Source organism: Glycine max, chromosome 17 (genome assembly GCF_000004515.6).
Source record: "Glycine max cultivar Williams 82 chromosome 17, Glycine_max_v4.0, whole genome shotgun sequence".
Taxonomy (NCBI): Eukaryota; Viridiplantae; Streptophyta; class Magnoliopsida; order Fabales; family Fabaceae; genus Glycine; species Glycine max.
Window position 1 is genome coordinate 16,021,561 of NC_038253.2, and position 13,477 is coordinate 16,035,037.

The 13,477-nt window shown below is 34.1% G+C and overlaps 1 protein-coding gene across 1 annotated transcript; it reads left to right on the plus strand.

Annotated features, from left to right (window-relative positions):
• The first annotated feature begins 2,847 nt into the window (after nt 1-2,847).
• LOC100792975 (filament-like plant protein 7) lies at nt 2,848-9,324 on the plus strand. The gene is made up of 6 exons (XM_006600882.4): nt 2,848-3,268; nt 3,994-4,117; nt 4,476-4,620; nt 4,721-7,289; nt 7,394-7,451; nt 8,710-9,324. The coding sequence occupies exons 2-6, from the start codon at nt 4,022-4,024 to the stop codon at nt 9,202-9,204; spliced, it is 3,363 nt and encodes a 1,120-aa protein (XP_006600945.1). The 5' UTR covers nt 2,848-3,268; nt 3,994-4,021; the 3' UTR covers nt 9,205-9,324.
• The last annotated feature ends 4,153 nt before the right edge of the window (nt 9,325-13,477 follow it).

The following is a 13,477-nucleotide window of genomic DNA, read 5'->3' on the forward strand; positions in this document are numbered from 1 at the left end:
ATCCCTAACTAAGTGTAATATATCTCCATCAGTTGTACAACTCCTTAACCCATGATTAAAATCTAAGTCTTTATCAATCAACCAAAAACATTCTCCTATATTGCTATACTTCTTACAAGCTTTCACCAGATCATATAAGATAAATGCATTCAGGCAATCTACAGATATATCTTCCCAAACGTCAAATTCTCCGCCTATATATTCAACCTTTCCATCACTGGCACGTGGAGTGAATCTTCCTCCATGGTGCAATACTAAAGTTATATTGTCATTCATTCTACACAATCAGAAACCACTAACATTGTCATATATTAGGAAATAAAAAATCTACTTCAAACTCAAACATAGACACATCACACAACAACATGCAATGTCATCTATAAAAACAGGGCATCATAAACGAAAATAATAAAGGATCATAAACCTCCCTACGAAGCACGAAGACAATGCAGATGAAACCCTTTGAACATATAAAACCCCAAATCAAACCACCAAAACAATGCAAACGAAATGAACGCAAAAAAACCACCAACCTGACAAAAAGCGTGAACCCTCACAATCACGAGAATGCAGGGGAGGGAAGAGCAAACCACAAATAGTTAAAAAACCCTACAAACAGTAAGACAGTGAAAGAGAAAATGGGTTTACTTCCTTTTTTATTTCTTTTTAACCTAATTTTTCAATTCAGTCCTTGCCTTGCCTCATAGGATTGCTGACTTGGACTCAAACTTGCCGCATTGGGATGCTCACGTGGACTGAGGTTTACCAAATAGATATTTGACTAACGGAGGAAATTAGATTTTAACAGCAGGGACTTATTTGTATAACGGAGGTAAAGTTAGGGACTATTATGAATTAAAATTTAAGTCAGGGACTAATATGCAAACTGGTTACAATCTCAGGGACTAAATTGCCTATTCACTCAACCCTGAGACTCTAAGCCATGGTTTTGACTATAATCACTTATGATGTGTTGGGAATAAATTTGTATACCCACGATCCAAGTCATCATGTAATCAATTCTAATTTTAATAATAAAGTATTATTTTATTTTCATTGTCATATTTCACTATTTGATTAAATGGTCCATTTGATAATGCCCTTAATTAAAATTAACAACTTGTTATTATAATAGAGATTATGATAATGAGAAACAAGTTTGTTCTAATTTTAATCTAAACCGTTCTTGATCATAGGATTATTATAATAGGATATCAATAATCCATATAGATTAATACATATGTGATAGTATTTATTGGATAAATATTAATAGATCTCATTTATTAATTTACATATATAGATGAGTCTCATGTTGATGCGATCATTGAACTGACTCAATTGAAATTTTTTAATGGTTAAAATTTACTATAAACTGTCAATAGAAAATTGTCAAGAAGAGGTATAATAGCTTTCTTTGACCTGAGATTGTCATAGTAATTAACAAGTTATTTGTTGTATTTTGATTTCCGACACCTAATGCTTTAGAGAACTTGTTGAATGAATATTAGATATGATTAAATGCCTGTAGAATTAATGATTAATCAAGAAGGAATCCATCAACTCTTATAATGAGTTTGAACTCTATGAATAAAATTATATCGTGGCCAGGAAAATTAAATGAAAGAAGAAATGAGTTTTTTAAGTCATTATGAGTTAACTCAAGAAGGGTTTGACAATAATACCATACTCTAGAGTTAACCCAGAGCTATAAAGATGAAAGGAATTATTACACTGCTCTTCTAATGGTTCTTGAAAGTAAAATACTACTTCATGCTATCCGGACGTTAAGGAGTGTTGCTAAACGCCTACCTTGATTAATATATTAATTTGATTAATATATTACCAGCTTAATATTGAACCTACAGGGTCACACAAACGAGTGTTATAATCTTTGTTAAAGAAATTATTTTAATATATGATGATTAATTAAATTAGAGAATTTAATATGATCAAATGATTAATTGATTTCAAAAGGGTGGAATATTATTATATTTTTGCTAACATTGGAAATATAAATAATATGAAAGATTTGGTGAAAGAAGAGAAACAAACATATATGATTTTGTATTTGGAATTTGAGTTGAAAATGCGGCTAGATACAAGTTTGACTTGGTCAATTATTATTTTAATTTTAATTACTAAATGGTTAACAATAAAAGATAACAAGAAATAATATAGCTTAAAAAAAGATATTATCAATAAGAATTTTGATTTGATCAGAGATTTAGTATCTTTAGCGTGCTATAAATAAAGTCAAGCTGCATGTTGAAATTATCTCAACATCACTTGACGAATACAGATCAGTTTCGATGTAAATACACATAGAGTCTTCACATTATTAAAAAAAATTATGCTTAAAAAACTCATCAACATGTAAACTTTTTAATATGTTATCTATTTATAATATAATTTAAATATAAAATAATTTTTTTATTCAATAATGTGTATTTTTTGAGCACTTTTTTTCTATAATATACATCGAGGAATCCCATAATAATGATTATATGTGATATGTCAAAATAATTATTGCATCGATAAATTACCCCTAAAATATTGCTAAGCATATATAGCCTAATCTTTGACCTGAGGATAGAATAAATTCAACTTTACACAAAATACTTTTGGATTAAGTCTGGTTTCGGTAAACACAGTCTAGCTACAATAACAAAAATAATGAAAACATATTTTATCCAATTCTAATTAAATCTGATTTTCTTCCTCCGAAGCAGATTTCTTGTATCTGTTAACCTGGAGGATGCGATCTTCTTACTACACGTGTATCTGAATCTTTCTCATCTTTTATTACTTCTTCCCCACATATAAAAGTATCCAAGTCCTCGACTCCCGTGTTGGCAGATCCAATAAAAGCACCAAGCCGACACTTTTCTCTCTCTTCTCGTCTCTCATTCTGTCATTTTCTCTTGACTCCTACACTTCACTCGCCCATCTTTTCACTTCTTTCTTTGAGTCTTTCCCTTTTTTTCTCGCTCACCAAACACTCTCTCTCTACAAAGAAAGCTGAGCTGGTTGTGGTTATTGCGGTTTCCTCACACTCTCACTCCACCACTCTCCTCGCTGGTGAGAGATCACACATCATGTTCATTTTCCTTCCAACTCTTGATGTCTGAACTCTGAAACCTTCAAAACTCATCATTCTTATTTCACCCCTTTATGTTACAAACCATTGCTGTTCAGTTATTTTTCTCCTTTTCACTTTTTGGATGATCCATTCCATGCACAACCACAACCTCAAACTTTGTTCATAGAGGTGAGAAACCTGCTAACACACCCTTTCTTATATATATATATATATATATATATATATATATATATATATATATATATATATATAGCACAACACCTCTGCTTTTCTTCTTCTATTTTTATTTTTCTAAAATCTCTCTTTTCTATAAGTTACTAAATGACTTTGTATGGCTTCTGTAGTTTTTGTTCTCTAAATGGAAAAACGTGGAAATAAAACATTTTTCTCGTGATTTTCAGTTGCATGCGAGTTTTTTGTCGGCTGATGTGGTTTTTTGTTGGCTGATTATGGTTTGTCTTATTTTTTGTCATGTTTGTATAAATAGAAAACTGCGACAACTTTATGTTTTTATGAAATGTACGAATTTATATCTTGTATGGTTGAGCTCAATGCGATGGCATAAGGAGCGTACTAATGATATTTTTTCCTTTTGATTTTAGTAACATCCTCTGCAATCATGTTGTGACGATATACTCGCATGGTTAATTTAATTTCTTGAGGGAATATTCCTGATATATATAGTGTAATAGTGTGTCTCAATGGAGATCATACTGCTATTGGTAATAATAGTAATGCTAAGAATTTCGGATTATGCAAGTAATAGCTCTGGTTGCGTGAAATGTTGTAATTTTGGTTATCTTGGATCGTTGGTTCTGTTTTATGATGAACCTGCCCTTCAAGTTAGACTTACAGTAACACAGTCTCTTTGCACTGGACTTGATTCCATGCAGGTTCTTCCCTGTTAAAGCTTTTAGCATTATGGATCAAAAAACGTGGCTTTGGAGGAAAAAATCCTCAGAAAAGACAATTATAGCAGCCGACAACACAGATCTCTCTTCAAAAGAAAATGAAGAGGTAATTTAACTGTTTTTAGCATTAATAATTCAATTCTGATCAATATAATTATAATTTATATCTTGATTAATCTGTCAGGTGTCTGCTTGGGATCTTACCTTTTCCTAATTTGTCTTACTCCTATTTAAGAGTATTAATTTAGTACTTCATCAATTAACAGTATTAGATTCCTTATTAATAAGAATGCTAATTTCCTGGGCCCTTTGTTCTGAATTATTATGATCATAAAATGGACAATATAATTCTGGTTGTATCTATCTATTCACCAAACTTTGACGGCTATTTGAAGTTTAGTTTTTGCTTTATTAATTTATAAAAATAACTGGTGTTTTATCTTGTTTTACCTTTTCTATTTTAGGTACAGGCACTTGTAGCTGATAAAGAAGAATTGGAGAAAGACTTGAAAAGATTAAATACCAAACTTAATTCGGCACTTTCTGATAGTAATGCTAAAGATGAGCTGGTGAAGAAACAAACAAAATTTGCACAAGAAGCAATGGCAGGTAAAGTTCGAGCATATCTCCGTGATTTCATTTATCAAATAACAGCTTATTTAAAATGTTTTTAATTTTACCAATCTCTGATAAATTTTTGCTTCTGAAGGTTTGAAGAAGGCAGACGCTGAAGTGTTGTCCATGAAGCAAGACCTGGATGAAGCTTTGCAGCAGCGATTAGTTTATGAAGAAAGAGTAGCCCATTTGGATGGAGCTCTCAAGGAATGTATGCAGCAGTTACGATTTGTTCGAGAAGAACAAGGGCAAAGGATTCATGATGCGGTGATGAAGGCTTCAAAAGAATTTGAAAGAGAGCGCATAGTTCTGGAGGAACAGTTATCTGAGACAAGTAAAAGGCTTGCAAAAGCTGAGGTTGAAAATTCTCATCTTAATAAATCCATATTTGCAAGAGAAAATTTGATTGAAGATCTGAAAAGTCAGTTGACTCAAGCTGAGGCAGATCACAGTGCTCTGATGAATAGATTAGAGTCCACTGAGAATGACAATACCTCTCTGAAGTATGAGGTTCGTGTACTTGAGAAGGAACTTGAGATCCGAAACGAGGAGAGGGAATTTAACCGTCGAACAGCTGATGTTTCTCACAAGCAGCACTTAGAGAGTATTAAAAAAATTGCCAAGTTAGAATCAGAATGTCAGAGGCTGCGCCTTCTGGTTCGGAAACGGTTACCAGGTCCTGCTGCCCTGGCAAAAATGAAAAATGAAGTTGACATGTTGGGACGGGATTCATTTGAAATCAGGAGGAGCAAATTGAGCTCAACCAGTTCAGTGGTTGAATCTTCAGTTGACACTTCTCCTGAGACTCCAATTAGAAGAATCAATACTCTGACTGAGAAGTTATGTGCTATGGAAGAAGAAAACAAGACTTTAAAAGAATCCCTGGATAGGAAAATGAATGAGCTCCAATTCTCAAGAGTAATGCTTTCTCGCACAGCTTCCAAACTTTTGCAACTTGAGTCGCAGACTGAGGAATCATCTAAAGCTCTCGTAACTGTGGAACAGCCTAGAAGTTACCTCACATCACATGAGTTCTCTTTGGCATCCATGTCTGATGCCGGCAGCGATGACAAGGCTAGCTGTGCGGAATCCTGGGCTTCTGCATTGATTTCAGAATTGGAGCACTTTAGAAGCGGAAAGGAGAAGGAACCATTGTCATGCAAAAGTGTTGGAGCTTCAGACATAGATCTTATGGATGACTTTGTTGAAATGGAAAAATTAGCAGTGGTCTCTGTTGAAAAAGCCACTGAAATCTCGTCTGCTTCTCTGAAAGCCATTAGTGAGATCAATGGCTTCTCAGGGATTGAGACAAAGGAAACCACTCCTGAAGTAGAAGGTAAGGAGATCATTCCAGTGTCTGATCACATTTCGACTGCGACAAATGAGACCACTTCTGAAGTAGTAGGTATGGAGATCATTCCAGTGTCTGATCAGATTTCAGACCTCTCAAAGTCAAATAAGAAAACCTGTTCCATTGACATATTTACTGGCAATATTCCTGGTTGGCTTCAGGATGTAGTAAAAATGGTATTGGAACAAAACCATGTCACTAACAAAAGCTCTGATGATATACTCGATGATATTAGAGTAGCATTGAGGTATGTGAACAATCCCGATCTGTGTGACTTTGATTCAAGCAAAGGCTCTGGTCATATTGACACACAGGATCCTCCCCAGTGTATTCATTGCATCTCATGTTCAAAAAATTCTTTGGTGGTAAATCCATCTGGTGATGAAAATAATGCAGACATCTCACCAATAAAGAGAATTGAATCACAATCTCAGGAAGATCTGAGTAAATCAATTGGAAAGATAATTGAGATTGTTGAAAGAATCAGCCTGCCTGCTGTGGATTATGATAGTTCAGATCCCTTGGACAAAGGAGATGGGGATATCATTTCGTACAAGAATGTAGGAATGCCAACAGGCTACATGGTTCGTGTTTTCCAGTGGAAAACATCTGAACTCAGTAATGTTTTACGGAAATTTCTACATGTGTGTTATGATTTACTGAGTGGCAAGACTGATTATGAAAATTTTGCCAAAGAACTAACAACAGCATTGGATTGGATTATGAATCACTGCTTTTCACTTCAGGATGTTTCTAGCATGAAGGATGCCATCAAGAAACAATTTGATTGGGATGAGACACGGAGTGAAGGTGAAACAGAGAATGAGATAAGTCATTTTGCAGAGGAAGACAAGTTGCATCTTCTGAGAGGAAGCTTGTCAACTTTACCTCAAGTAACTACTTTGGATGGTCATGATCTTCAGAATGGAGAGATATATTATAAGGAGAAAGAAGAACTTACAAATAAAGAAAAATTAATCAGTGCTGAATCTCAAAAGGAAGTCTTGGAAGGGAAGATTCAATCAGCTACTGATAGGATTAAATCCTTAATGAATCAACTCCAGGAATCAGAGAAAATTATTGACAGCTTGAGATTGGAGATACAGTCCTATAAAGAATCAAATGGAAAACTTGAGAATGAAATCAGGAATCAGCAAGTGATAATTTCAAATCTTGAAGAACATCATACAGAAGAAGAATTAAAGGAGGCTTGTAACAAGGTTTTGGCTTTAGAAGTGGAACTGGAGAAAAAGAACAGCAATTGTAAAGAATTAGAGGCCAAATGTACTGAATTGCAGGTCCAGCTTGAAAGGTATGAATCGTCCTTACATATTTGTTTTTGTTCAATATTTTTCTTGAACATTTAGCTTTTAATTTCTAATTGTTAATTGTCACATATCAAATTGATGTTCTCAGCATGTCAAAGGAGTGCTCAAACAATGATATTAATGAGAAAGATAAGGCACTGTGTAATGTAAGTTCATCTCATTCTAGTCCTTTTTCTTGTTGATTTGTCATCAGATTACTAGTTCCTATGTACATTCAAAGGATATTTAATCAAGGTGAACCGTGATTTCTATCCAAACAAAGTTAGCACTTAATAGTTTTAACTTGCCTTTAAATTGCAAACGGGAAATACCAATCTGGAGCATGTAAACATTGAGCAACATGTCCAATATGCAAAGCTGAAACTGATGAAATGTGGAATTGAAGTTGCACATAAAATGGGCTGGGTATATTTATAATTTGAAATAGTCTTAATTAAAATTTCCATCTATGATATCATTTCCTATTATCAACAGGACTTCGTAGTTTCTGTATCCTCTGAGCATAAAGTGAAACTGCTAGATATGTGACTAGTGATGGAACACTTTTCGTATGTTTTTTCCAAACCAATTTGTAAATGATGGCTAATGATATGGTCTGATTATATAAACACCAATCTGTTCTATTATAATTTGTATGCTCCTCTAGACTTCATTCTAGAGTTAGTCATCATATATTTTTCTGTAGATGAGCTTCAACAGCTGGCTCAATATTTAAAGAAAGTAGACTGTCTTTGCATTTTATATTCTCTATTTGAGACCAGCCAATAAAAACTTGGCTAAGCACTCCCTCGATATTTTCCTGCTTATAATAAAGCAGTGATTTGAAATTGACTAACTAGGTCAGCTTCTTTAGGAACCATTGAAGCAGAGTTCTTTAAAGCATTACAAGTGGTCCAAATAAATGAAAATAAAGCTCCAATGACATGTTTGGAGTTTGCAAAATATCAATCAGCACGATACTCCAAAATTGGAATGAAAAAGGAACTATCTACCCTGGTGTATGATTGACTAAGTTGTAATTTAACCATTCTTAGGCCTAATTTGCATAAACTTCTATATAGGCACTTATAGGAGAAGAGTTAGGGAGGTAAAATGGATCAAATTCTTCTGCCATAGGTTAAAATCAAGTGCTTCATCTTTTGGAGAAGATGGAATGAGAAAGCTTGTAAAAAAGTGATGGTGCGCAAGTTGACTTTATATTATGTGAGAAGTTCAATTCATATTTTTTTGCTCAGCAAGTTTAAATCATTTTGCATCCATATTTTCTTTTCCTACAAGTGTTTGTTGAAATTTTTTAACCAAAGTGGGCCTTATACTGTGCATTATGAGTCGATTATGTGTGCAAATTCATTCCTGTCGTGTTTGTGTTGGTATTGAGTTGAGGAGTTTTGATCAATCCTACAGGACTGGGAGATAACAGCTGCTTCAGAAAAGTTGGCAGAGTGTCAAGAAACCATCCTTAATCTTGGGAAGCAGTTGAAAGCGATGGCTGTGCCAAAGGATGCTTCCCTTTTTGACAATGTTGTTGCCACCCAATTTGACGCAAATACCAACACTGCCACCACCACCACTCTCACCACCGCCAATGTGAATCCAAGTCCTGCCCCTCCAAAATTTATGAAAGTGAAAAGTCGATCTCTACTGGATCAGATGCTAGCTGATGATACTAAAGCAAAGGTTCCCAAAGCAAGCGACGGCAACGCCAACCCCATCACCATTCCTGGCGTAATAGAGCCCCTGGAAAAGATTCTAGTTTTGAACCGTGTAAACGATCATGAAGACAGAACCACTGATAAATCTTTGGCCATTGTACCTGCTAAGAAACCGGGAAGTGGAAGTTTGTGGAGGAAGTTATTAAGGAGAAGGAAGAAAAGTGCCATCTTGAAAATATCCGTCTAGTTGAACACATGAAATGCTCACACATAGTAGATTGTAGTGTTGTTCAGTACAGTACTAAGCCGAAAGAAGCAAAGTATATTTCTTTTTGGATATGTTTATTGAAGGGAGTTGATTCGTGTTTGTGTGTTTTGCTCTTGAATATACGCCTGAAAACTAAATCAAAGTTCTTGTTATGAAAGGCACTCACCATTGTAGTTAGGGACATACACGTTACTCGGGTGTTCAGGAGTGAGAGATTCCTTGAAATGACGGTTTCAAGTTTTGTGGCCTTGAACTCAATTGTGTTTTTGATTATTAGTGAAACAATTAATTGACATTAAAAATGAAGTTATACAATTGATATATAAGTTGCATTTCCGAAAATTGAGACAAACATAACCGAAAATTGAGACAAACTATGGGACTTCCTAACAATGTTGGTTATCAATGTGGCTACGGACATGCGGTATAATTTCTGACTAGCTTAAAAACCATGGATGAATTACAATATTATTATCTAACCTTTGGGGCTTTCACGGTTCTGTGTAATAGGGAATGATCTACCACCATAAATCAAAATGCACGCTAATTTCACTTAGAACGTTTTTCGCATTTGGAGAGAAATGGCTTTCTATCATCTGCATTGAGCATTCTTATCGTATTGGATTAACCCGTCCAAAAAGGTTGAGGATTTCTTGTTGAAAACGTGCCTTTGGAAGCTTTCAAAATTTAGTTGGGACAAGTCAAGCTTATTTTAATCAATCATGAACTTGTCACTTAAGCATATGATCAGGATTTGGATCTCTTATACGTATAGAAAAACATCTATTGGAAGAAATTAATTCTTTAAATGAATCTTGATTCTCCATTTACCCAATTTATTATAATCAATCCTTACATTTTCTGAGTGCCAACATATTATATAGTTAGAATCTTAATAATTTCAGATCACACTAATTTCTCCGTTAATATCTATCATTTTTCTTATCTTTACTTATTACATCATATTATTTATCATAATTAATTACAGTCTCTCTCTTTTTTCTTTAACTTTTTAAGTGTTAACTAGAAACTAAAGTTGAGTTGTCAACCAATCTTTAATTATAGAAAACACTAAAATAAATTGCTTTGCATTACCAATAATGTAAGATTTTTAGGTACTGAGTTTGCTAATAATTCTAGAGTAAAAGAATTTTTTTTTTAAAGTGACCATGATCGATTTCGTAAGATTACTTTGCTTGGAAAGGGTGCTTTGGAGATTAATAAGGTGATCTCTTTCTTTGCACTCTAATCAAAAGGTAAAGAGCCACTATGAGCCTATCCAAGGCTGTCGATGCTGTCGAGAGGTGTGGCTAGTACTGGATAGTAATCTTTGAAGCACGGACATGAAATGGACACAAATACTTTGACATGCTTAATGTCTAAAATATAGGACACAAGAACATTACATACATATACAAAGATGAGACTTTAATGAAATAAAATATAGGTAACATATAACAAAATATTTAAATTAATTGTATATTCATCTTTTAAAACAAACTTTTTGTGTTTTTGCAAGTGTTTAAGTTGTGTAAAGATGACAGCTTAAGTGTTCAAGTCAACAAAAAATCATTTTTAAATTAAAAACTTAGTATTAAGTGTCAAACAAGTGTTGAATAAGTGTCTGGATGTATCGATATGTGACACGGCGATTCTTTGAATAAGAGAGGTATATGTGCTCATAAATAGTAATTACTTGATCACTAGCAGTCCCCGAAGGTTCAACATACACGGTACTAATGATTTTGGTTGGGGAAAGCCTGAAGGGTTCGAATTGGAAGTGAAAATAAACGTAACGGAATGATTACTGTGTTTTTTTTTGCTAGCTGAAGAAGGCTCTATTGACATTGCACTGGACCTTCCTTATGAGATCTTGGAGGCCATGGGAAATGACCCTAAGTTCATGGACGTCGTGTCGTCGTTCAACTAACGTAGATAAACCTTAGTTTAGTTCAGTTTATTACTTCCAGTTACTATGTAATGAACAGTGATAAACATAAAACCCAAACTCTAATTGTGGTAATTAAAAAAAAATAGTGAAAAATTACTCGGACTTATTTTATGGCGGAAGTATGTTAGCAAGTCGTACTTCAACCTTTAACTAAAAAAATTAAGAATATTGTTAATTAGTGTCCTTTTTTTACTCGGCAAAAACTATAAATATACATATGTAAATGAGAACAAAATACATCAGTACCAGAAGTACCCAATCACACTGGGGATTGGCCCATCCTATCCTGCACCATCATGTAGCTCTATTGCAAAAATACCCTAGTTATAACTACTGAAGTTATACCCATGAGCAACAGGAACCATAAGTGCCAAACAAAAATTTCCGCCATAAAACTTACCCAAACCAACAATCACCAACTATGTAACATCCTATGCCAGCAACCTGTCCTATACCCACCAAAAAACAAAACAACAGTCCCAAACAAAAACAAAAAGTAGACCAATATTCCAATTACATATGTTATGTACTCAAAAGATAAGCCTCGGGATTAAGGCACTATTGTGAGAAAGAGTAGAAAAATTGACTTGTTAACAATTTTTATCCAACTCCAAGAGTAGGATAAGATCTCCTATAGGAAACTTTGAATGTTGAAAATCTTGTTATTAAATAAACAATCATTCCTTGTGTGATACCCTCTACCCCACACGTATATGTACTAATAATAAAAGGAATAAGAAATCAGAATTAATTAAATTTTTTTAAACACATCTAAATAAAAACATTTCAAAAGGATAAAAGACTCACATTCACTTTTCTAACATCATAATATAACTTGTCCAATAAATAATAAAATCATCTTGGCTCAAAATAAGGTCGTTCAAGACTTCATGCAATTAATATAGAAACCTAAGCTCCAATGTCACATCCTATCATAGCATTGTGTTCTGCCATCCTTCAGTACAAAATTCCTTAAAGCAATTCACCTAGTCATCTGCTCCCACGAATACAAAGTTTGAGATCATTAGAGGATCCAAACACAAACAACACACAAGGAGTGAGTTATCATATTCCTAACTAATAGAGAGAAACAAGACAACATGTAGATATACATATCATATAAATGAAATACAACTTACTTAAACATAACTCACGGAACATCACAACACAACATGTCTCATTCATTTTTACATTATTCATGTACTCAAGGATCAAAACACAATACACTAAATCAATCAATATCGATCAATACACAAGTGTTATGCAACAGATACACTAAGACTCAATCCTATATGCAATGTGGTATCATGTCAGTGAAAAACCTCGTCGGGTGCCCAAGAGTACATAACAAGACAAACCACGCACTAGTAAGTCAGTACATACTTGTCGCACATTAACTTGTCGCCCTTAAAGGGTCTTATAGTCGTGTAATTGTACGATTCATAGCTCACAACTCAGGCACACAACATCTCAATGCACATATATATTACAAGTCAATACATACTCAATTTATCACATACACTCGGTCTCAATCACAATGGTATAATCCCAATTTAACATGTTATATATCACACCTCATAAATCATATACACTTTACCTATGAACTATGCAATACACACAACTACTCAATTGTTTTCAAAATCATTTTAACTCATCGCGCCTCAAAGTGATTCAACTTGTCGGGTTCCCACAGTGGATCCTATCACAATACTCGTCGTGCAAAAACTCATCTCCCTTAAAGGATCTTAAAATTGTGTGATTGCACAGCTCATAGTTCACAACTCAATACATACAACATCTCAATACACATGTATCTCACCATTCATCACAAGTTCAATTTGTCACTTACTCACAATTTGAATCACCATTTCATAATATCAGTATAACAATTTATATAAAATGTTTCTCACAACATGGGGAGTAAAACCCCTCAAACAATTCTACACAATCATATTAAAATCAATGAATCAAAATCATAGGTCAAAAATACGAAAACACCAAGAGCACTTAAGTTTATCAACCAATTCACATTAGAACATCAATTGGTCTGTCAAACACAACAATATTGTATTTATAACCGTAAAAGAAAATTATAATTCAATAAACATCCCAAAATAAACCCCAATTTAATCCTCTAAGGATCCCTACACATGTTCACCCTAACCCCAATTGCGATAAACTCATCTCTTACCTCTAAGTGAGCTCACGTGTGTATTCCGGTAGCGATAGTGGCATTTCTAGTGGTTTCCTAAGATTTCTCAAGCTTTTCCTTTGGTTGCTCTACTAGGGTTTCCAAGCGTT